This window comes from Pan paniscus, chromosome 11, assembly GCF_029289425.2.
Source record: "Pan paniscus chromosome 11, NHGRI_mPanPan1-v2.0_pri, whole genome shotgun sequence".
In the NCBI taxonomy this organism is placed as follows: domain Eukaryota; kingdom Metazoa; phylum Chordata; class Mammalia; order Primates; family Hominidae; genus Pan; species Pan paniscus.
Window position 1 is genome coordinate 18,032,020 of NC_073260.2, and position 25,804 is coordinate 18,057,823.

General features: G+C 50.4%; 1 protein-coding gene across 14 annotated transcripts in view; it reads right to left on the reverse strand.

Moving 5' to 3' along the window:
• Positions 1-25,804, reverse strand: part of GSN (gelsolin) — a 64,874-nt gene that overhangs the window by 20,211 nt on the left and 18,859 nt on the right. For 5 of the 14 annotated variants that reach the window (XM_055117692.2, XM_063594237.1, XM_063594242.1 and 2 more), the window contains 4 exons: positions 10,419-10,623; positions 9,521-9,675; positions 1,737-1,898; positions 99-248 (listed from right to left, as the gene is read on the reverse strand). In XM_055117692.2, the coding sequence (XP_054973667.1) occupies positions 99-248; positions 1,737-1,898; positions 9,521-9,675; positions 10,419-10,614 (663 nt within the window). In that variant the 5' untranslated portion in view covers positions 10,615-10,623. Of the gene's footprint in view, positions 1-98; positions 249-1,736; positions 1,899-9,520; positions 9,676-10,418; positions 10,624-12,465; positions 12,537-12,586; positions 25,782-25,804 lie in introns of those variants that run through there. The other 9 variants (XM_055117686.2, XM_063594239.1, XM_063594240.1 and 6 more) reach the window with 5 other exon arrangements.

Sequence of the window (25,804 nt, forward strand, 5' to 3'; positions counted from 1 at the left end):
TTTTTTTTCCTCAAATTCACCTCAAATTGCCTACTGAACAGAAGAAAGTCACGAGCAGCGTGTCCCCATGGCCACCCCATTGCGCACCCCACAGGCACCTGGAGCATCGCCTCGGGCTCAGCGCCCTCCTCAGACACGTGCACTCGGGCCCGGCCACTCCGCTCGTTGTCCCGGATGCCCTTGGACACCTGTGTGGCCTTCAGTCTTTCATACCGATTGCTGTTGGAACCACACCACTGGTGGATGTTCTGGAAGACAGAGACCCAGGAAGTCAGTGCCCCGCCTTCCTATAAGCCCCGCCCAGCGACAGGGCTTGGGGAGTGTGGCGTGTGGTGTGCAGGCTCACCCTGTTCTGCACTTGCCCAGGTGAAGGCTGGCACAGTCTGCACACGTGCATTATTTACGTACAATTAAGTGTGATCTGCACACACCAGGGGATGGGAGTGCATATCTGAGGACAGGAATTTTTTTCACAGGTACAACTACATCTAGAATGTGTGCAAAAATGTTTGCCTGCTGAAGGGAATATAAATTGGCACAACCATTTTGGAAAACCATTTGGCCATAGCCACTAAAGCCGAATATACCTATTTCCTTATGATCCAGCAATCCTCCTTCTAGGAAAATACCTGACAGAAGTACGTTCGTATGTCCACCAAAAGACTTGTGCAAGAATGTTCAGAGTAGCACTGTCTGTAATAGCCCCAAACCAGAAGCCACCTCAAGTGCCCATCAACAACATAAAGGATACATGGTACACCCACACAACTGAATCTTCCACAGCAAGGAAAATGAACAACCTACAACTAAATGCAACAATACGGATGCATCTCAGAAATGTAATGTTGAGCAAAAGGTCAGAGATAAAAGAACAAGGTTCCGTGTCTATAAAGTTCAGAAACAGGCAAAACTCATCTATGCTGTTGAGAAAGTTCAGGATGATGGTTGCCCTTGGGGTGAGGGCACCAAAAGGGGCAAAAGGGGCCTTCTAGGGGCTGGTGAGGTTCTGCTTCATGATCCAGTGTTACGTGAGTGTGTTCGCTCTGTGTAATCCATCAAGCTGTACACTCAGGATTCACACACTCCTCTGTGTGCCTATGACGCTTTAATAAAAAGCTTACACTAAATCAGTGTGTGCTCATGTTTGCACGGACATTATATCACAGGTGTATAAGCATATGAGCTTTGGGGTAGAAGGGCCGTGTCCATTTGCAGGTCTGCGCTCACAGGGATTTGTGAGACAAGTGTGTACAAAGCGTCACACATCTATAAGGTGGGCCTGGGTAAAGGCATCCCACACACATTGTCATAGATCATGGGCATGTACAACTACATGTATGACATACACATGTGGGACCTTAAACAACATACCCGAGTATACATGTGTGGGCATTCATGATGGTGCACATGTGCACACCTGGTGGGCAAAAGCCCAGAGTGTTTGCCCATGACTGTTATATATTTATAAGCATGTGAAAAAGGACACAAGATGTACATATGAACAGAAGGTGCCAGGAAGTCTATATGTCAATCAAAGTCCAAGTACGCACTATACCCGTGGTGTGAGTCTACATTTGTGGGAGTCTTTGCATACAGACATATCTGTACGTGAACAATGCTGGTCCCTGTGGTTTGCCCACCTGCATCTATGCATTTGTTCACGTGGATGTACCCAAGTCCCTGGTCAGACCAGGAGCACCTCAGTGGCTCCTGGGAAAGAGGAAAGCAGGACTCACGTTGCCCAGGTCCAGGATGAAGCAGTCGCCATTGTTGAAGCTCTCCCAGGACACAGGTACCTCGGTGGCACGGACCACACGCCGCCCTTTGACCTGGAAGAGTCTCTGCACCACCACCTCGTTGGGTACCACGTGCTTGAATCCTGATGCCACACCTCCTTTCTGTGGGGCCAAAGAGACAGCATTAGCCCAGGGGAGAAGGCCCAGGGAAGCAGATGTGGAAGAAGGGGACAGAATTGAGGTAAAGGAAATTCTGGCTTGTGGACCAGGGGCTTTCCAGCAACACAGTGATTCTCAGTTAACTCAGGACTTTCATACCCATTATCTTGTTTGAGACTGTTTCAGAGTAGGAAACTGAGGTTTAGGAAAGGAATAAAATTTGCCCAAGGCCACACAGCTAAGAAGTGAGAGATTCCCTGCCCACTGCATCTTTCTGCCACCCCTTTGAATCCCATACTCCACTAACAAGGACCCCTGTAGCCACTTTCTAAATCAAAAAAACTGCAACAATTCCTTCCTCAAAACCGGCATTCCCCAAAGGCACACTAGTCCCCTAAGACATTCTGCAAGGAAAGAGTTCCACGGTCAAATAAGCATAGGGAATGCTTCTCACTCGCCCTCCCTGACTGTTATACAATGCGCATGTGCATAATAAAGGCTCTGTCAAATCCTATGGTGAATACACCTGCTTGCCTTTTGTTTTATACAGTATTTCCCTATCTTATTGAACCAAGAACTGCTTTTCTTTCTTTCCCTCTTTCTTTTTTCTTTCCTTTCTTTTTTTCTTTCTTTCATTCTCTTTCCCTCTTTCTTTCCTTTCCTTCCTTCCTCTCTTTCTCTCCTTCCTTCCGCTCTCTCTCTCTCTTCCTTCCTTTCAACAGGGTTTCACTCTGTCCCAGGCTGCAGTGCACTGGTACAATCACAGCTCACTGTAACCTCAAACTCCTGGACTTGGATGATCCTCCCATCTCAGCCTCTCGAGTGGCTAAGACTACAGTTATGAGCCACAGTGCCCAGCTTACTTATTTTATTTTATTTTATTTTATTGTAGACATGGGGTCTCACTATGCTGTTTAAGCTGGTCTTGAACTCCTGGCCTCAAGAGATCCTTGGGTGCTGGGATTACAGGAGTGAGTCACTGAACCCAGCCCAAGAACCACTTTTCTTCACCATATCCTGCCTCCAGCTTGAGTATTTTGCAAAAGCCACTCTGAGAGGTACTAATCCAAATCTTTCTCATCCTTCAAGGCTCTCTGGGAAGTCTTTCTGGATTGTTCCAGCCCATGCCACCCTTCTGCTTTCCCCTACGGTACCGCAGCAACTCCCACCCAGCAGTCCCTTCAGAGCAGCTATGGGTGAGGGACAGGTGCCCCGCCACAACAATGCTGGATGGCTTTGGGTAAGTCACTTGCCCTTTCCGAGCCTCAGGCCTCTCCTTTCTGAAGTGGAGACACAAGCTCCTGCTCCCCAGCCCTCTGTAATCATTACTGCATCCCAGAGCAAGGCGTTCAGGACAGCTTCCCTGCTGCAGTCACAACTGCCCTCACTCAGAAGCAAGCCAAGGAAAGTCAGCTGGGCTTTCCTGTGAGCAGTCCCCAGCTCCATGCCCCAGAGTTGTCAAATCAGAGTTGGAAAGGTCCTTCTACAGCACCCCACTTTACCCACGGTAAACTGAAGCCCAGAGAAGTGAAGTGACTTACTCAAGGGCACTCAGCAAGTGTGTGGCCAAGCCAAGGCTGGAAACCTTGTTTCCTCCTCCCAATCGGGTGCTCGTCTCCCTGCTCCGGAGACACATGGGGGTGGAAGCAGAGGGCTTCCACTCAGGCCAGCAATGCAGCCACCCCATCCAGGGCGCCTCAGCCCACTGTGCTAAGTTTAATTCTAGCCGCACAGACTCGAGGAGGGCAAGGGGCAAAGGGAGTCCGTGTATATTGGGCTGCTGCTCTGTCTTCCCATGTCAGCAGTATACGTGTTTGTGAAATGATGATGCCCACTGTGCCGGGCATTCTTCACGCATCGCCTGCAAGGGAGGTGTCACTGCTGCATTGCACGGATGTGCAAAATGGGGCCCACAGGTGACGGGACTTGCCCAAGATCGTACAGATGGTAGGTGGTGGAGCTAGAATTCAAACCCAGGCATGTCTGAATCTGTAAGATCCACATTCTTCTCTCAATATCAGGTTTTCTCGCTCTGTTGCCCAGGCTGGAGTGCAGTGGTGTAATCTCAATTCACTGCAGCCTCCACCTCCTGGGTTCCAGCGATTCTTGTGCTTCAGCCTTCCAAGTAGCTGTGATTACAGATGTGCACCACCATGACCAGCTAATTTTTGTATTTTTTGTAGAGATGAAGTTTCACCATGTTGGCCAGGCTGGTCTCGAACTCCTGGCCTCATGTGATCCTCCCACCTTGGCCTCCCAAAGTGCTGGAATTACAGGCATGAGCCACTGCGCCAGCCAATATCAGGTTTTCTTAGAGCAAAGATCACTCAGTCATCCAGGATGGGAGGCAGGAACAAGCCACTATTCAGAGCCCTCTTTCAAGTAATGGATGTTTTTGGGTTGCCAGTGGCTGGAGGACTCCCTGGTGTCCCTTCTTGGTCTTAGCTAAGGCCTTTCAAGAGCCCCTTGGGACTAGCAGGGCGGCCAGTGCTCACAGAGCTGACAACCTGTCTTTCCACCCTGCTTCCAGGGCCCCTTCAAGGGAGCTGTGGGTTGGCCACGCTATGACTGACCTCGGTGTGGAGCAAGGGGTAAGACTGTGACTTCTGCTCCTGAATTTGCTGCCCAAAACTGGGAAGCAAGACAGTAACTTTTTCCATCATCAGGAAGGAGTGAGTTGGGACTCTGGGGTGAGGGACTGACCAGCTGCAGTCACAACTGCAGTCACAACTGAGGGGGTCTGAGGGCTGGATGGCCGTGAGGCCTGGGATTGGAGAGCCAGGCAGAGTGCAAAGGACATAGGTCAGGGCAATGCAGGGGAAGCGCAGAAAGACAGGAGGGTTCTGAGACCGATGTAACCAAGCCTGCCCAGAGCAAGTGAGGAAGAACCGCCAGGGAAGAAAATGCAACAACCTGCGCTCACCTGTGCTCAGCTGTGCTTACCTGAAACAAGCACAGTGGCTGCCACTTACCGAGCTTTGCCAAAGCTGGGGCACCTGCTTTAAGTGCATGCAATGAAGTCCTGACAACAAGCCCCTGATGCAGGAACTATTAATAATTTTCCCACTTCAAAGGCAAGGAAACTGAGATTCAAAGAGATTAAGCATTGTGTCCAGAGCCCAGTGCTGGGCGGCAGTGCTGGGTTCTATCCCCAAGATCCCCCTTCCAGGGACCCAGCTTCATTCAACTGTCAGCCTAGGAACTCCTGACCAGGGGACTTCATTCAACTGGACATAATGAGAGAGTGGATGTGCAAACCTTTTCCAAAAGGTGCTAGAAGGACTCACTGTTTCTATTGATTCCTCGGAGACAAGGAAATGGGGGGAAAGAAAAAATTTTTACCCCTCTAAATATTTTACTTGTTGAAGTATGCCTTTCATTTTTGTTATTAAAATCTTTACCTTATTTTTTAAAAAGGAAAAGGGTTGCTTCATGTCATAAATCTCACTTCTTAAAAATTCTCTGTATTTATTTATAAAATAATTCTTTTTTTTTTGAGACAGAGTCTCGTTCCATCGCCCAGGCTGGAATGCAGTGGTACGATCTCGGCTCACTGCAACCTCTGCCTCCCAGATTCAAGTGATTCTCCTGCCTCAGCCTCCTGAGTCGCTGAGATTACGGGCACCCGCCACCACGCCCGGCTAATTTTTGTATTTTTAGTAGAGACAGGGTTTCACCATGTTGGCCAGGCAGGTCTTGAACTCCTGACCTCAAATGATCCACCCATCTCGGCCTCCCAAAGTGTTGGGATTACAAGTGTGAGCCACCGCACCCGGCCTTATAACATAACTCTTGATGTTGAATTATTGCAGCCATGAGCTGCCTGATTAATTAACTCCTCTAATTTTACTGGTCTAGGAAATTAGAATTGGAAAGATTAATTAACAAAAATAAATTAAAGCAAGCTCTTAGAAGACATTAGTGGATCTACAAGGGCAGGGGAAAGAAGTTTTTTGAAGTTTTTCCTGTTTTTGACTATCATCTTTAGCACTGATTGCTGCTTTCTGTGGTCTAATCATTAGGTGAGCAAGATTGGCATCAAATTATTTGAACAAAATTCTACAGGATAAATTGTTTTAAAAGCCATTTTCCAAATTAAAGTGATTACATATATATGTGTCTGTCTACCTATATACGTTCAGAGAGACAGAAAGAAATTAGCCACTATATGATATATATCTCCAAGGGGAGAATCATGTTGGGAGGGCTTTTATTTTCTGGAACCTATATTTCTGTAATGTTTGACATTTTACAATAAGCTTATATTACTCTTGTAGTCAGAAGAAGGGGGAAAAGAAGCAATGAAGATTTACATGAAAACAAAAGTTAAACTGTTTCTAAAACAAAGAAAAATGAATTGATCAGGCTTGGGCCCCTCCACCCTCTAAACTCAGAGCTCCTTATCTAAGGAATAGGAGAGAGGGAGGACAGAAAGGTTCCAGTGATTCTATGGGTTCCCAATTGTGTTCCTCAGGTCCAAGGGCTCCTAGGTCTCTGCCTAGCCCAGATTCCATTTGAACAATGGGTTTCAAATAACCCAGCCCCACGGGGTCTCCAGGATTCAGTCCAAAAATGGGGGTCTGCAGAGTGGGAGGAGGAGGGGCGGGGAATCAAGGGATTCTGAACTCTCTTGCAGGGCAGTGATCTAAGGATTTGGGGGTCATAGAACAAGAGGGCCAAGCCCCATGTCAGCCCTTTCTAGTGGCTCGCTGTCCCCTCCCTGCCCCTTCTCACACTCCGAGGACAGAATTGGCTCAGAGGAAGAGGCTTTCACAGGAACAAGTCTTGCATAACAAGCCCTGCTCCTCCGGGATCTATAATTGATGAGGGCGCCGGGGCGAGAACCTTGGGCTGGACCTGCCAAGTGCGGGGGCAGACTGAGGACTTGCAGAAGGTGGTAAACAAGACCAGCCCTGGGCCTCCCATTCACACCAGGAGCCAGCGCCTTTCAGGACGGAAGCCCCAAATCTGGGCCCAGCTGGAGCTTTCCTCGAGTGTGATCCAAGAACATCCTGGAAAATCATCGGGGGGCCGGGGAACCTGGCTATCCAAGTAGATCCCAGGCCATATCCGAACGAGGATCAAAGATCAGGGAGCCTCCAAATGTCTACTCTGAACCAGGTCTGTGCTAGGCCCTTCACACCTGGGTTTGCACACTAGTCTAATCACTTACTAGCTGTGTGACCTTGGAAAAGTTGCTTAACATCTCTGTGCCTTAGTAGCCTCATTTATAAAATGGTGCTAACAGATACCCTACCTGTTAGGGTAAAATGAGTTAAATGAGTAAAGCACCCAGAAGAGTCCCTGACACACAGAAAGTAATAGATAAGTGTTCAATGATAAGCACCTTTTACTAGCTGTGTGAACTTAGGCAAGTTAGTTTGCTCCTCTGAGCCTCAGCTTCCTCATCTATGAAATGGAGCATTACCATCCACCCTAAAGGCTACAGTGAGAATTAAATGAGATCTTGTAGTCAAGGCTTAACACACGGTAAGGGTTATTATCATCCTTGTTTATTCCTAAAAATCCGGGAGCCTATGACCTGCTCTGCAACATTCTCTGACCTGGAAAATCACCCTTTCTGTGTATATGAGAACTCTCATATTTGTAACCATGTTAGACTGTCAGGTTATGCCCTAAGAAACAGTGACTAGGACAAGATAGATTAGCAAACACCTACTCATCTATCTCATCCCTGAACCCCTCTCAGAGCTGAGCACTCCCTGGGATCCCACATCACCCCACCTGGAGGCAATGGATTAACTCTTCGTGAGCCTGCCAGTCTCCCCAACTCCTCAGAACACTCTCAAGCGCAGGGACCCACCTTCTTCACTTGGGCACCCCAGCACCCATCACAGGGCCTGGCAGAGTTAAGGGAACACAATCCTGGTTTGAATATAGTTATGTGACCTCTCTGAGCCTCCAGTCTCATCTGTAAAATGGAATGGGAATTACTTACCTCCCAGGACAGTTGTGAGGCTGAAACGAAATAACCTACATTCCCAGTACCATATCTGCCATAGTGTAGCAACAATGAGCTGGTGCTGCTGTTATTGAGGCTCAGTAAATATTTGCTGAATGAATGATGAATGGAGGATGATTGAGAACACCCGCCCAAAGATACAAGACTTGCCCAAAGTCTCACAGCAGTTACAGAAGGTAGCCTTCCGACCTGAATCCCAATCTCTGTGATTCCTGGGCAAGTGTTCTTTCCATTTCTTGCTCCAGAAGTTGCAAAAAGACCTGGTCCTTCTCCAGCTCAGGGGACTGGCTCCCAAACTTCTCACCTCTCCTTGTGCAAGGTATCAAGGCCCCAGAAAGGGCTGTGGGAAGAAGGCAGAGCTGGACACCTCAGCAGGAGGAGCTCAGTGCAAGGGGAAACTGGCACAAGGGGCTCCAGGGAATCCAGCCCAGCCCTGCCCAGCCCTGGACTGCAAGTTCCCAGGACACACCCTGCCCATTGCTATCTGAGTCTCATTGGCACTTTCCCATCATTCAATCTCTTATGCCTCACCAGGGCAGACAAGGTCACCACTCCATTGACATAGATGATCCTGAGGTCCAGAGAGGAACAGTGACTTCTCTAAGGTCACACAGCACATCAGCAGCACAGACAGGCTTGGACCCTACCCTAGGACCCTCGTCATTGAGGTATGTTGGTTTAGTGGAAAGAATGCTAAGAGTCAGAACATCTGGGTTCTAGTCCTGGGTCTGGCACCAATTCGCTGTGTGACTCTGGGCCAATTGCTTAAGACTTTCTGTGTCTCAGTTCCCCTTCTCCCCTGGTAAAATGAGATTTGGACTCTGACATTAAGGCCCACCTGGCTGTGAAAGCCTGTGATCCCCTTCTCTATCCTGACCAAGGAAAACCCCAGCTTTGTAAAACTACAGTGTTTCCATAGCCCTTCCAGATGGCCAAGCCCCATGCAAGGCATTTCCCAGCCACCCCCGCACCAAATCCTCTCCCAGCCCTGTAGGGCAGGTACAACTGGCTCTCAGGTAACCAGAGAGGAAAGGGAGGCTCAAGGAGGTCAAGTGGCTTGCAGGAAGTCACCAGCATATTAGGGTGCAGCCTCTTGGAGCTCCCAGTTTGGCCTTGCTCTGCCCCACCTGGCTAGGAGCTTGGGAAAAGAGCTCTGTCTTGATCCAGACTCTGAAGAGTTCAAGTTCAAAGGGGATTCTAGTGAACAGAAAGAGGGATGTGACTAACAATGCCCTATTAAATACTTAACACGGGGCCCTCTGTTGGCAAGGCCTTAAGAATTAAGGGGTACCAGAACAGGACTAGGCCAAAGCCCCCCAGGGCCTGCAAGAAGAACTGGATTTTCACCTCTGGCCCACTCCTCACTGTTGGGGCTAGGAAGACAACACTATGAACTTATGGGGAATTTTCTTCTCCCCATTTTAAGATAAGGAACCAGAGGCTCAGAAAGGCAGTGTGATTTGTCCAAGCTCACACGGCTAGAAAGAGGCCAGGATTTAAACACAATGTTGGTTGACTCCAAAGCCTGACCTCTGATCGGTCTGCCCACTGCATCACAAGGCCAAAAGATAGATGGGCCTGAGTGAGCCCTGTTACTGGTGCATCTGTCCCTACCGCTCAAGCAAGGTGGGGCCCAACCCACCTTGTACTTCAGGCCAGACTTGAAGTAGCCTAGGAAGGTGGCCGACTCGAAGCCCTGGACCTCACGGTGCTGCACGGCCCGGCCGTTCAGGTAGTCATCCAGCTGCACGGTAAAGATGGCGGCCGCCCCGCTCTCATCCTGGCTGCACTCATTGCCTAGGGGACATCAGAGCAACATGAGCCTGGCTTTCCAGAAGTACCCCAGACCCCTGGGGAAGAGGAGGAGGAGGAGGAACCCCAGCACTGCCCTGACCTAGCTGTAGAAGCTGAGAAAGCCCTTGCCTTCTGTGAGCCTCAGTTAATCCATCTGTATAACAGGACAATGGACCTCATTTTTCTCTAAGCGTCCTCCCAGCTCTGTCACATTCCCTTATGTTCATTCTCAGCCCTCCTGAGCGTAAACTCAGGACTGGGAGCATCAGATCAATTCACAGATTAGGAAACTGAGGCTCAGCAAGGGGGCAGAACTTATAGCATCCCACGGCAGAGGTGTGGCAGGGACTCCGGGCTCCTGACTCAAGGGCAAACTGGGGAGTGCCTGGAGCTGGGCCAGGGAAGTTGTGGAGAGGTCCAGGGTCTCCAATTCACCCACAGTTCTGAGTGTCACAGTAAGGTGTTTAACGCTCACAACATTCCTGTGAGGTAGTGCAGAGCTATCATCATGTCCACTCCACAGGGACACTAAGTGACTTGCCAAAGGACAGAACATGGGTCAGGGGCAGAGTGGGGGTGTGAACTTGGCCAGGCTGGCTCTAGAGTCTCAGGGCATGAACCACCAGTCAAGGGCCCGGCACATACTAGGTGCTCAATAATCAGTTCCCTCCCTGGGGACCATGCCCCAAAGGTCTGCACTGTTCAGAATGGGGGCTGGGGCAGGGGCTGGGCAGGGCCAGCCTCACCCAGCCAGTAGTGGAGGTCATACTGCAGATTTCCGTTCCTCAGCTGCACTGTCTTCAGGATGACATAGGCGTCGCCCGTGAAGAAGTCTCCATAAAGGTTGGTGGGCACGGGCACCAGATCGAACTTCTCCACACGCCAGATCTGCAGGCCAGGCTCCTTCCCTGCCTTGAGGAACTCGGGGTGTTCCACCACCATGCTGTTGGGCTGGGATGAGACAGGGCAGAGCCTAAGCGGGGCAGGGTCCTGGCAGGGAGAGACCCCGGGCACGAGGGAGGGCGGTTTCTAGCACCAAGAGCATCTCACTTGAGCCTCCTGCTCTCCCCACGCCCCAGGGAAGTCTATCCCCTTCTGGGCACCCTGTCTCAACGAGTCAGCAAACAGGGCAAGAGTTTTATGCTTCAAATCCTGTGCCCTGGCCAGCGTCTGTCCCTCCTACTCAGTCCCTCTTCAGCTTTTTCTGGTGATGGAGGGTACAGAGGGCTCTACCTCCCTGCTCCTTTCTTTTCTTTCTTTCTTTTTTTCTTTTCTTTTTTTTTTTTTTTTTTTTGAGACAGAGTCTCGCACTGTTGTCCAGGCTGGAGTGCAATGGTGCAATCTCGACTCACTGTAACCTCTGCCTCCTGGGTTCAAGCGATTCTCCTGCCTCAGCCTCCTGAGTAGCTGGGATTACAGGCATGTGCTACTATGCCTGGCTAATTTTGTATTTTTAGTACAGACAGGGTTTCGCCATGTTGGTCAGGCTGGTCTGGAACTCCTGACCTCAGGTGATCCACCTGCCTTGGCCTCCCAAAGTGTTGGGATTACAGGCGTGAGCCACCGCGCCCAGCCTCCCTTCTTTTCTTATTGCCAATTGGATGTGATAACCGAGGCACAGAGAGATGAAGGGACTCTGCCAGGGACCTCCAGCTAGGAAACAGTGTAGCAGGGGTTGCCCCAGGCTCCAAGATCACAAGCTCTGGGATGATGGGTAGACCCCTCAGATGGCAATAGTAAATCTAAGGGTCCCCAGGGCCTCAGCTTGCTTCCTTCCAGCATCTTCAATGGCTCTTGAAACCAAAGGGCCCTCTGAGAGCTCATTATCCAACCCCAATCTGCAGATAGAGAAACTGAGGCTCAAAGAGGGGAGGGGACTGACCGAAGGTCACACAGCCTGTTTGCTTTTGCTCTTTGGAAGTGGAAAGATTTCCAGCACGGGGCCTGGCAGACAGCAGGCGCTAGCTCTGTGCACGCTAAGTGGGTGCACTCGCAAATTGAGGTGAGCCCACCTGAGCCTCCTGTGATCCACAGGAGCCCCCTCTCCTCTCTGCACCCATCCCCATCATACCCCCAAGAAGGGTCCAAATGGCTGAGTCCAAGTGGCCTCCTGCGCTGTCTGCCTCCTCCCTCCTGCCCCACAACACACCACCCCCAAATTTCATTTCTTGGAAGAGGAGAAGAGGATGCACTAGGGTCTGCAGGAGGCTGTTGGAGATGAGGTGGTTAAAAATGGGGAGGCTATTACACATGCACTGGGGCTGGGGCCGGGGAGGGTGCAGGAGGGTTAGGCTGGAGTCGAGGACAAAAATCAGCAGGTGCAGGTCACCTCTGGCCGGAGAAGAGATCTGGTGGGAGTAAAAATCAGAGGAGAGAAGTCAGAGAAACAAGGTGGGGAGAACTCAGGCAGAAGGGTGGAAAAACACGAAACCAGACAGGGCAGGGAAGACAGCAGAAAGGAGAGAAGAAATGATAGTAATGACCATAAGCAGACAGGCGAGGTCATACAAGAAAGAAGGAAATATTGGAGAAGGAGAGAGATCAAATGAGAACAAGGAATCGTAAATGGAAGAAGACATCAGAAGAGAGAAGGAGAGAAGTGAGGCAGAGGGGAGAAAAAATCAGAGAAGGAAAAGGAGAAATCAGGAGACAGGAGGTAAGATGTTAGAGGAGGACAGGGGAAAAGAAATCCGGCCAAGGTGAGGTTAGCTTCCTGGGAAGGAACAGCCAGGGCCCCGAGGCTCCCACCCTCGTCTGCGAGCCAGAGCCCCGGAAGCAGCAAGAGATACTTACAAAGCAACAAAACAGTTTTTCCATTCTAGACCTGAATTACTCCCCTTTTCCTAGCGCTGTATCTGCAAGAACTTACAATAGAGAGTTACTCCGGGAGCCCCGGGGCCCCCCGGGCACTCACCCGCGCCTCGGGCACCCGCCCCTGGGGCGCCCCCGCCTGGGACGCCCCCCGCGACGCAGTGGCCGCGCGGACGGGCAGCGACAGCGCGCACAGCGCCAGGGACAGCGCGCAGAGCAGCGCGGGCGCGGGGCGGTGCAGAGCCATGGTGGCGACAGCGGCAGGGGACCCAGTCGGCAGCCGCGGCCTCGGGTCGCCGACCTTAAGTAGCCGCCCGCCCATCCCGCCCAAGCCGGGGACCGCCCCCCAGGGAGGGCGCGGGGCGGGGATCTGTCTCGGATCTTGGAGACATCTGGGTTCCCACCCGGATCGACCCGACAGGGCGCGGCAGCCCCTGCACCCCAGCTCCGGGGCGGAGACCCAGCACCAGGCCTGACATACGGCAGGCACTAGCTGTGTGCACACTAAATGGGCGCAGGCACGAACGGCGGCGAGCCCAGCTGAGCCTCCTGCGACGCACGCGAGCCCCCTCGCCTCTCCGCACCTAACACCTCCAGCAAAAAAATATGAACTAACAATTTTTGAAAGCTTTTCACCGAGGCATCAGCACATCCTTTTCAGAGAGGGTACAACGGCCAACCCATTTTACAGAGCGGGGAGCAGCGCAGAGTGGTGAAGCAACTTGCACACAGCTTGTAAATGGTGCTGCCGGGATTTGAACTCAGGCCGTAGTGGGCCTGGGCAGAACCCCCACCAGGCAGCATGCACCGCAGCAGGGCAGGGGACCCGGGGCTCCCGTGGGCAGGTGAAGCCAGCAGGACTCAGAGGGGCGGAGCAGAACGCTCAGCTCCTGGGATAGCCCCTCCTACTTTTCTTTCCTTCTTTTTAAAAAGTGTTTGTTTTTTAAGTCTTATTTTGATCAAAACGTAAAGTCACATGTTTGTACACAGTTGTTCCCTCTCCATCACATTTACCTCTCCCCAGGGGCAACCACTGCTATCTACCTCTTTTAGCTGATGGTTCAGGGTTTACCTTCATGTCTCTAAGCAAGCCCTTGTTACTTCTTGAAGTTGTTTTGTTTGGTTTCCATTTTAGGTACTATTCATTGACTCCCCTGAGGGAAGACAGAGTTTGCCTTTCCTCCTCACTCCCAGGCTCCCTTCCCATCCCCATCCCTCCACCCTCCCACTAGAGTCATTGGGTTAAGGGAAGTGCTATCCAAACTGAAGGAGGCCTACTTCCCACCTACTCCAACCCCTCTCCTCCCTCCTAGCACTGCATAGAATCCAACTGCTCCACCTCTTAAGTTCTCTTTGTATCCCAGACCTCCCCTTCACCCTGCAGCCTGATGCAGTGACAGGAAAGAGGACTGGAGAGTTGGAGAGCTGGCTTTCATTCCCACCTCCACTGTGCATGTTTTCAATGTCTCATTCTTCTCATCTACTAAATGAGTACAGTAGTTGAGGATTAAATCGGTCTGTGGGTATGAAAATAGCCTGGCCAGCAGCTAGGTAAATGTGAGTTCTCCACCCCTCCCCAGAAACTATGGTCCCCCTTCCCAGCTCTTCTGGAAGTCCAGCCTCTATCTAATGAGGCTGAAGTTTGCCCTCTCCCACCCACAACTTGCTCCCACCTAAGGGGGGATATGGTTCAGATAAAAGGCTAAAGGAACACAGAGAAGACAATTCAGGCTGGAGAGATTATAAGAAGGCTTCGTGGAGAAAGGGACTTGTGACCCAGGCCTTGAAGGACAGGGAGGATGGAGATTAAGAAGAAAAGACATTCCAGGGGGAGGGGACGCATAGGCAAAGGGCAGGCAAACATAACCATATCCAGTGAATTACCAGGGGTCCAGTATGAAACACAGGGAGCAAGAGCAGAGGAGGCTGCAGAGGGCAGCAGGGGTCACCGAGGCCTGTGTGCCACACTGAAGAGTCTGAACTTTGTCTCGGTGTCTGTGGGGGGCCCCAGAGGGATACCTGAGTTCTCCGGGCTCCAAGTCCAGGCCTGGGCCTGCCCAGCCTGCAGTGGGCCAGCTCTGGCCTAAATTCAGAGAGCTCTCCCTTCCCCCTAGCCATTTGGAGGATGATATTATAAAAAACCCCACAGCTCCCATAGGCTCTTAATGGAAGCATAAACCAGTTTCACCTCTCTAGATAAAAAATTTATCCAAACTCAAAACACACAATGCAACAACAGTTCCACTTTCTACAGAATTACTTACCAACAAACACAAAAATATATGTGCAAGGATGTTCACTGAAGCATTGTTTGAAGAAAACTGGAAAGGACCCAAAAGTCCTGGTTAAATAAATGATGGAGCCACCATACAATAGACACTATGCAGCTGTGAAAAAAGAATGAGCTACGTCTGATTGTGCCTGGCATATAGTAGGCACTCAATAAACACAGGGAGATCTCCAAGTGCAGAAAGCAATTGCACAACAATGGCTATAGTATATCTCCTCTTCTCCTTTTTACAATGGTGCCTGTTTTTGCATATACCCTTAAAAAATCAGAGGGTAAGCACCAAACTGTTAAGGCCGTTTGCTGGAAAGGGAAGAAGGAGGAGAATTTCATCCTCAAACATTGCCGTGGCTGCCTGAGGCTGGAGGAAGTGCCTAGATCACTGCAGTTGGCATGAGGGAACTTTTCGGGGTGATAAAAATATTCTAATACTAGATTATGGTGAAGATTATATAACCAATTAAATCTACTAAAATTCATAGAACTATATGTATACTTAGTGTGTGAATCACTGATATGTAAATTATACCTTAATATACTAGCCGAAAAAATTGTAAAAGCATTGCCGTAGCATTTGAAACTTTACAAGTGTATATCCAATATAGTTTTGTTCTTTTATAAAACACAAATCCAGAAACAATCCCTTTTAAAATATGCTTATAGTGATGCCTGCTCATTAGACAATTTGGAAAATTCAAACAAGTAGGAAGAAATTTTCTTAGCTGCCCAGCCCCCAGACTGAACCTGGGCCAGCAACTGCCCAGCTGAGGGGCCCCTTCCAGAGCAGTGTGACTCTGACCTGCATAGTTGGTGATTAATAGAGGGGCTGCTGTGGCTTGACCTTGGCCCCAGAGGCCACTGACCATCAACCCAGGGACCATGTTAATGATCACAAAGGGCCTGCAGCTTTGCCTGCCATATAGCTCTGGAGCCCAGACCCTTGGCACAGGAGAGCTGGTGAACAGACCCCACCCTTGCCCTCTGGGAGCCCTCACTACAGACCCTGGAGCCCTTGCTACAGGGCACTGATGAGTGGAGACCATGATGGGGGCAACATTGTCTTACTCTGCTTCCAGCCTGGAAGAAGATGTATGAGTTTAAGGGAATGGGGGAATTCAGGTACAAGAGAAGGACCCCTAGGTGGAAAGGAAGAGGCCCGAGTGCTAGGGCTGGCTCTGACACTGACTTCCTGGTGACCTTGGGCAAGTCACTGTACCTTTCTGGGTTTCAGTGTCTTCATATGCAAAATACAGGGTAGGGCCTGATGCTCTGACTCGAAGCCTCTTTCCTAGCCTGAGCAGTACCAGATACTGGTTGTACAACCAAATCCAGGACCTACAAGTCTCTGAGCTTCAGGGTTCCATCTGTAAAATGGGTACATTGGGCCAGGTCACCTCTGCAGGCCGTTCTGGATCAGACAGTCCACAGCCCCTGACTTGAGGAAGGAGGCACTGCAGTCACTGATAGCAGCATGCCACCTCACCTCTGGGCCCAGCCTGGGAAACTGAGACTCAGGGAGGTTCAAGTCACTCAACTGGAAAGAGGTGTTGCCAAGATTCAAACACAAGTCTGACTGGCTTCAGAGCCCAGGCTCTGTCTGCGGAGACCAAGCAGGAGCTCCTAGCACCACCTGACCTGGGCAGGGAGCAGCAGTGCCCTTTCCAGGTAACAGGCTAAATCAATCAAGCCCAAGTCAAGCCTGGCAGCCGGGAGTCTCCGGAGCAGCTGTCCCCATGACACTTCCCAGGCCAGGGCAGGAGGTGACACCAGGAAAGCCCTCTAGTCTTTCACACACCTGATGTGACTGCCCAGGCCAAAGGCCTGGAAGATCCCCAGGCTGTGGCCATTTAGTGCAGGACTGGCTGTGGCACCTGCCCTCTGGGCCAATGGCACTCAGGTCTGGCATGGTTTCTTTGATTTGGAGGCAGCCCTTCTGCTACCAACTCAGTACATGAGCATGTCCTGGTCTCTGCTTCTGTGCACCTCGGAGATCTCCTTGACCTCTGATCTCGGCTATTCCTGGATCCTGCCCAGCTCCAGGCACACAGTAGGCAGATTCTCTGTGTCTGCCACAGGATGGGGGCTGTACAGCCCATGTCCCCCTGGGGGACCCCTCCCTCCCCTGTAGTTGACCCAGGACCTCCACAACACAACCAGCTCTGGGCCCTCCTTTCCTCTGTAACCTTGGTCTCTGTATGTCTGCGGGACCCCCTACCAGAGACCAGAGGAGGTGGCCTCCCCCGCCCCTTCCATCCCCAGCCACAGTGTACAAAAAGGCCTTGGCTGGGCCTGGAAGACACCACCCTGTTCTTTTCTCTTCACTCCAAACACTGTTGTTCTTGATTTTCCAGGCAGCCAGCCACTCATGGAAAGCCCTCTCTTGGAGTCTATTTACTTTTTGGCTCACTGCTGTTCTCTGGGTCCTCCTGGGAGCACCCGCCCTTCTGACCAGGGATTTTGCTAACTGGGACAATGGTCAGTAAACAGAGAAGCCGGTTATGAAACCCAGTGGAACTGGACAGGGCCTGGAAAAGTTCCGGCAAGCCCTGTGGACAGGTTTGCGAATCTGGACTCAGCTTCTGCAATCCAGACCTCAGTTTCCTCATCTCTAAAAGGGGGAGAATGGTACCTAGAGCATGGAGCAGTGAGGAAGCCCAGGATGTGACGCACAGGAGCTCGCCAAAAGTAAGCACTCTTCTTTCTGAGCAGCCTGTTTTCTGCACAGAGGCCTGCCTTCGGTATGTGATGGTGCGGGAGAAAGGTTACAGATTTCACGGTGAGACGCTAGAGTTCAGGTCTGGGCTGTGTAAGGCAGAGCAAGTTACCTTCCCTCTCTGAGCCTCAGGTCACTCATCTGTAAACAGGGACAGTGATGCCCAGTTGCAGGACTTTTGGGGGAACAGAAGTGAGACTGTTGGAGTATGTTGTTCAGAGCAGGACTTATTAGCAGCAGTGTTCATTAGTCTGTCTTCTCTTTTGTAGATGATCACACCAAGAACAAGAGGGTGACTTTTCAGGGTCACAAAGTCAAACAAGTGCCTGGCAGAGTAGATCTAGAACTCAGGTCTCTCAACAACCAGGCCAGAACTGAGGCCTGGGTCTCCATGACACAGCAGTGCTCCCCATCGGGGCTGGCTGGCCTTCTGCTTTGGCCAAGTCCATCCTGGGAGTGGCCAGCTGTTGGGGAGATGGCCAGCGGGGCTTGGCTGAAGCCAACTCCAGGAGACCAACTGTCTCAGGGACCAAAGCCATGGTCCTTTCCCAGCTTCCGGAGCCAGCCCCACCTAGTGCTGGGACCCAGGGCTGGACATCTGGAGGGGCCTGGCCCTGCTACTTCCTGACCCCATGCCCTGGAAGCAGCCAGATTTGGCCATGGGTATGAGCTCTGGGCCCTTCTTGCTAGGACCCACTTCAGCAGTCTGTCTCCCCTTCTCTCGGGGAGGAAATGGCCCTGAGAGGTGTGGTGGCTCAGTAGCCAGGGCTGCAAATAACTGTCCTAGCCCCTTCAGCACCCCACCACCCACCCCTGGGAAGCCCAGGCACAAACGCAAATCCACAACAAGACAGGGAGGCCTGGCTGCAGATGCTGGGACCGTGGAACCAGCAGAAGACTTTGGAGAGTCACAGGCTCTGCAGAGCTGCAGAGGAAGGCAGGGTCTACTATGCCCCAACCCAAGCCAGAATGAGCAGGAGAAGCCACAGGAGGCAGCTTCCTGCTCTGCAGAGGAAGGACTTTCCAAGAGGGAGAAAAACAGAGAGCAACCTTCTGTATGTGATCGTGGAAAGAGCTCCCACCAGAAACGCCTGCATTTAAGTCCCCGGTCTGTCACTTATTAGCAGTGTGGCTTTGAGCAAGTTGCTTTGGCTCTCTGAGCCTCCGTTTCCTCATCCATAAAACGGGGATTATAATCCTTTTTCCTAGGGTAGTTGTGTGAATTTAATAAGGTAAAGAACATTTGGGGCTTAGCACAGTGCTTGGTACAGAATAAGCACATATAAAGGAGGCTGCTTTTATTGTTAAAAGAGAGACTTGGATAAGTTTCTATCTCTCTGAGCCTCAATTTCCTTACGTGTAAGATAGGGTTAAAAATGCCTTTCTTTTTTTTTTTTTTTTTTTTCGAGATGGGGTCTCGCTCTGTCACCCAGGCTGGAGTGCAGTGGCGTGATCTCAGCTCACTGCCACCTCCGCCTCCCAGGTTCAAGTGATTTCTGGCTAATTTTTGTATTTTTAGTAGAGACGGGATTTTACCACGTTGGCCAGGCTGGTCTCGAACTCCTAACCTCAAGTGATCTGCCCTCCTCGGCCTCCCAGAGTGCTAGGATTACAGGTGTGAACCACCGCGCCCGGCCTATTAAATGGCAAATTTTATGATGTGTGTATGTTTCCACAGTTTAAAAAAAAAAAAATGGAAAGACAAATGCTGGTTTCCTTCCCCTTTTCCAGAGAGATAATGAGCTGCCCAGTGGTGATGAGGTTGAGGGGACACAGGTGACAAGAAAATCGGCCCATGTCCAAGAACCCTTCAGGCCCTGGGACTCAAGGATGCTAAAAGACACACAACAAAAAGCAAACAAGTTTGTGCATCTGGCCAGGGTCCCCTCCTGCCTGCCTAGGGATCAGATTCATCCTTCACTGGGATCTACCAGGAATGCTGGAAGCTTCCCCAGGTCAACCACCTTCCCGATGGGGACAATGAATGATGCAGCACATCAGATGATGCTGCCACATCCCTCCTGCTGCTGGCTCCAAACAAAGCCCTTCTGTGTCCCCAAGCCTCCCATACCAACTATGGCCAAGATTTCCTCCTTGCTGGGCTCTGGCAGGAAGTGTGAGCCCATTGTCTGGATGTGGAAAATCGGGGTCAAAGTGCCTTTCTTAAAGCCTAGTTGAGAGGATTAAATGAGACCATAAATGTGAGGGATCCGTGGACCATGCCCTGCAAAGGCACTCTGCAGGGAGAACTCCCTGAGAAAGACAAAAGGGGGCAGGTGCGGGGAAGAGGGAAAAGACAATGGGATCCAGGAGTGCCTGCGGAGTCTCTGTGGGCTGGAGATACCAAAAATGACCAACAGGGTGAGGACAAGTGACCTTCCAACCTAAGGAATATGAGGCAATGTACAGGGATGAATCTGGACAGAGCCCAAATCCCTACCACCAGGGAACTTGAGCCAGTGGCACCTTCTGCGGCACTTCAATTTCCTCCTCTGTAAAATGAGGTGAAGATGCCAACCTGGTGGGGTGTCTGGTAGGACTGAAGGAGCCCTGGCGCTGTGTTTGGCACACAGCAGGTGCTCAGTAAGCATAACATCCAAAGATGACCTCCAGCATGTGTCCAGACCCTATACACACATACAGCTCACTGGCCCCTATACCTGCCCTATACCTACCTCATACCTAGCCCTCTACCTCTGTGTCTTTGCATACAAAGCAAGGGAGACAGGGAGGGTTCCAAACAAGGCTGGTACCAGGGATGGGGATGCATCTCAGGAGAGGGCCTCAAGCCAACATCTACAGAGCCAGCCTTGCTACCCAATCCCCTCCATGAGACTCCTAATGACACCCCCTCCCCTCCTCTCTGACTTTGCCTGTTCTGCCCCACCCAAAAGAACAAGGCTCTTGGCTGGGCATGGTGGTTCATGCCTGTAATCCCAGCACTTTGGGAGCCCAAGGCAGGAGGATGGCTTAAACCCAGTAGTTTGAGAACAGCCTGGGAAACAGAGTGAGACCCTGTCTCTACACAAAATTAAAAAATTAGCCAGGCGTGATGACATGCACCAGTAGTTCTAGCTACTGGGGAGGCTGAGGTGGGAGGATCACTTGAGCCTGGGAAGTCGAGGCTACAGTAAGTTATGATTGTGCCACTGCACTCCAGCCTGGGTGACAGAGTGAAACCCTGACTCAAAAAAGCAAAAAACCAAAAACAAAAAAGTGAGGGCTCTGGATCCCAGTCCTAGCACTTACAATTGAGTGATGCTGAGCAAGGGACACAACCTCTCTGAGCTTCAGTGTCCACAGGGATAGAATGGCCATATTATCTCACAGACTCACCAGAACTTGATACAAGTACAAATCAGTTAGAGAAAAAAAGTCCAATGGGGGCCGGGTGCAGTGGCTCACACCTGTAATTCCAGCACTTTGGGAGACGGAGGCAGGTGGATCACTTGAGGCCAGGAGTTCGAGACCAGCCTGGCTAACATGGTGAAACCCCGTCTCTACTAAAAATACAAAAAATTAGCCGGGCATGGTGGTGGGCATCTGTGGTCCCAGCTACTCAGGAGGCTGAGACAGGAGAATGGCTTGAACCCACGAGATGGAGGTTGCACTAAGCCGAGATTGCGCCACTGCACTCCAGCCTGGGTGACAGAGCAAGACTCCAACTCAAAAAAAAAAAAAAAAGTCCAGTGGGGAGACATATCAGAGAATAGTTGTCCCTCCCTATCCACGCGGGATCAGTTGGTTCCAGGACCTCCCTCAGATACCAAAATCTGCAGATGCTGTACACCAATATATAAAATGGCATAGTACAGTATTTGCATACAACCTACATATATCCTCCCATGTATTAAACTTTAAATCTCTCTAGATTACTTATAAAACCTAATACAATGTAAATGCTACTTACATAGTTGTTATACTGTAGTTGTTACATAAAAATGTAAATGTAAATTTCTATGTAACAATAAACTATGTAAATAGTTGTTACACTGCACTGTTTTTAAAATTTGTATTATTTTTACTTTTTTTATTTTTATTTTTTTTTAATATTTCTGATCTGTGGTTGGTTGAATCCACGAATGAGGATATGGAGGGTGCAAGGTAGCAGATACGTGGAATGAACAAGTCTAGAGAGCTTGTGCCTGTAATCCCAGCACTTTGGGAGGCTGAGGAGGGAGGATCACTTGGGCCCCAGAGTTCAAGACCAACCTGGACAACGTCGTGAGACCCTGTCTCTCTCTATATTAAAAATAACAAAAATAAAAATTTAAAAATAAAAAAGAGCACTAATGTGCAACATTAGGACTATAGGGAATAAGTTGTACTGTATTTTGGGATTCATGCTAAATGAGCAGATTTTATTAGTTCAGTGCAAAAGTATTGCAGTTTTCGTCATTGAAAGTAATGGCAAAAATTGCAATTACTTTTGTGCCAACTGAGATGATGAATATGTTCATTTGCTGCACTATAGTAACCTTTTTACTATCTAAATGTATTCATAACATCGCGTTATATACCTTAAGTATATACAATAACTTGTATTTTTTAAAAGAGAAAAACTCCACATAGCATGATTAGAGATTCTTCACAATTTATCTAAAACTTTTGACTACAATAGAACCATCAGAGATTCAAAGATATTTTTATTGCTACTCATCCTTTTAACTCTAATAGGTTTTATTTAAAATACTTTCCCCTCCTTTAACCCAAACAGAGGTATAGTACTGGAATGCTTTTCTTCCTTCCCCAGCTTAGAGGATAATCATAGCCAGCCGAAGATTTAAACAAGATCCAGCACCTAAAATACAGTCCCTGGCATGAAGTTGGGCTCCCGTGTGGGTGCTGCCTTCTGTCCCCGGGTGTGCTTTAGGCCTCACCTCCATCCAGGCACCTGCCCAATCACCAGCACTATCCTTCAAGTGCCTGTCCATGTGGGAGTTTCTAGAACCCTCTGGGATACCCTTGGAGGCAGGACCCAACCACGGTCATCCCACCAAGACAGTACATAAAGGCTGAGACCAGAGCAGAGACCAAGCTCATCTCCTCTCCACTTTATACCCACTTCTCACCCCCACACTCCAGGCACTGTCCTGGTTCGGTGTCCCCATCTTTTCCCTGGGATCATAACATCAGCTCCCTCACTCCCTTAAACTCTCCCTGCACTGGGCCTGTCACTCATACAGATTGCATCATCCCTTCCGCAGACCTCGGTGCAGACAGAAAGAAGTCAGGACTCCTGAGTTCGGTCCTCTGTGATACAGGGCCCACAAGCCCTTGCAGTCTCATTGCCCACTAACCCCCCAACAACATCCCCTGTGCCATCACCTCTATACAACCTCACCTGCCTGCCTCCGGGAGACCAAGGTCTAGCCTTGGCTCTGCCTCCCTGTGTGACCTTAGGCAAGTTCTTTGCCTCTCTGGGCCTGTCTCCTCCTCACCGGGCTACTGGGGCTTTATGCAAATGAGACAAGATGAGGTAGTGAGTGCCAGGTGCCAAGAGGCTCAAGAAATGTTAGCCTGCAATCCACGGCCTCCTCTTCCACACATCCAACCCCTCCTACAGCAGCTGTTAGCAATCTACTTCCTCAACCTTAACAGCAGCAGGTTCTCTCTCTCCTAAGCTCTGGAATGCAGACGTGCTCACAGCCAGCACCAGCAGGCAGAGAGGGGAGCAGAGGGAGGACAGCTTAGAGGAAAATTACCCGGCTTTCACCCCAGCCAACACTGGTGCTCACAGCTATCTCAGAGAGAGGGGATCTGGGGGCCTGGCAAACCCTTCCTGAGCCGTGGGCTTGGCCCCAAGCTTTGACCCTTGTCTGAGCTGATGGGATGGCGGGGGGTTACTCTGGCCACCACTCCGCTGGGCCACTCCCACTCTTTGGCATCCAAAGAGACAGGGAGGAGGAGGGAGAAAAAAATAAAAAAAATAAAAAAAACAGACTGCCTTTGTGAGGAGGAGAAACTTGGTTCCTGCCGTTGCTTGCTGGGGCCCCAGGCACCAACATAATGGAGGATCCCTGATGACAAAAGGTCCCACTGTGGCCAAGAGCCTGCCCAGTTGCCATAGCTCAAGTCTCAAATCCTAAGTACCATGTCTCTGCATCATAGAGTTTGTCATGCCCAGTGTCACATACCCTGTGACTGTGCCACGTACCAGGCCCTGCGTTCCTCTTGCTTTGTCCTGTGTGTCTCCCTTTAGCGGCATCCCATGCCTGTTACCCCTGGGTCATGCTTCATGCACCATGTGATGTCTGTTTTGTGACAGACTCTATACCATGTACTATCTCTTGAATGCCGTGTCCATGATACCAGGTCCCACCCCTTAGAAGTATGTGCCATAAACCTTGTCCTGGATCTATGAATTGTGTTGTCCCTTGCTTGGTGATTCACATCAGGAAGGGGACAGGATGATGTTTAGGGAACACAGGCTCTCAGATGGACTCCCAGCCCTATCAACGATCATCTATGTGAGCCTGTAAAAGTGACTTCCCGTCTCAGTGCCTGTTTCTTTGGTTATAAAATGGAACTGATACTCACATTCACCGAGGATTAAAGTAGGTAATGCATGTAAGATGCTTAATCTAAGAAGCTGGCATAGAGTGAGTGCTTTAAAATGTTTGCTAGGCCTGTGCCAACCGTGCCTGGGCATCTGTGTTATGTCCTGTGCCCTGCGTACCAGCCTCCCATGTGCCCAGTTCCTCGGGTGCGTCAGACACTGTGCACATTAGTGAAATTCAAACAACCCCCTACAAGGAGGGTAGGATTATTCCCTCTCATACAGAGGAGTAATGGAAGGGCAATAATTTGCATGAGGTCACAGGGCCAGCTGGAATGAACACAGCTCTGGATCTTCGGAGAGACAGAAAGCAGGCCAGGCGAGGTGGCTCATGCCTATAATCCCAGCACTTTGGAAGGCTGAGGCGGGAGGAATCCATTGAGTTCAGGAGTTCAAGATCAGCCTGGGCATCACCACAAGTCCCCATCTCTACAAAAAATACAAAAATTAGCCAGGCATGATGGCGTGTGCCTGTGGTCCCACCTACTCGGGAGGCTGAGGTGGGAGGATCGCTTGAGCCCAGGAAGTTGAGGCTGCAGTGAGCAGAGATCACGCCACTGCACTCCAGCCTGGGTGACAAAAAATACAACAATAAAACAACAAAGAGACAGAAAGCAGATGTGTGGTCAGCTATGGGGTGTGCATAGAGATGGACGTAAGCAAGCATGAGGGATCCTTTTGGGGATGATGAAAATCTTCTCAACTGGATTGTGATGATGGTTGCATAACTCTGTAAATGTACTAAACATTATTGAATTGAGTGAATTATGTGTATGTAAATTTACTCCAATAAATCATGTAAATTATATTTCAATAAAGCTGTTTTTTTAAAAAAAAGAAAAAAAAAAGCCCACACACTTCCTGTGTACTATTCTGCCAAAGCATTCTGCAAGAGAAGGGCGCTCCCTGTGGGTCAGTGAAGTTCAACCAGAGGCCGAGCTGCTCTGAGGCCCAGCTGGGAGCCAGTTTCAGCCGAGCAGTTCCCTAACACCTTTGTGGACCAGGTGTGCAGCAGGATCACCCAGGGAGCTCAGGAAACAATAGATTCCCAGGCCCCACCCCTAGCCTCTGAGTCTGTAGGTCTAGGGTGGGGCCCGGGAACCTCTGATTCTGAGGCTCAGCCAGGACTGGGCCCACATCTTCCTTTCACATTTGGGGAAACTGAGGCTAGGCAGGAGAGGGGCCTGGTCAGACCTAGTTGATCAAACAGTGGGAGAGCCAGGGCTAGAATTAGAGCCCTTTCCTCTTCTCGTCTCTCCATTCCCTCCGCCTCCCTCCCACTCCTCCCCCTGTCCTCAGCCTCCCGGTGACTCAGGGCTCTGAGTCACCCAGAGGCCCCACAGAGGAAACTTCTTAGGAAAAACAATTGCCAAACAAAGCTTTCCCTGATCTGGGGAAGAGAATAGGCCCAGGGGGCCAAGAGAGGGAGGGGAGGGAGAACACAGGGTGGAGTTGGAGGCTCCAAGACTTGGAGTCTCAGCCACTCCCTTGTGTGGGGCCCTAGATAGGGACGTCCCCGGAATGAACGTCCCCATCTGCAAATAACACCTCCTATGCTCATAGAAGCCCACTGTGATGATAAGTACTTTATAAGCATTGTCTTGTTGAATCCTCCCCAAAACCCATGGCTGGCATTGTCTCCTTTTATAGATGGAGGAACAAAAGCTCAGAGAGGTTCAGCCCAAGGTTACACCATTAGGAATTCAGGGCTGTCTGACTCTGAAGTCCGAAGTCTGACTCTCACTTCTACACACCTTTAAAA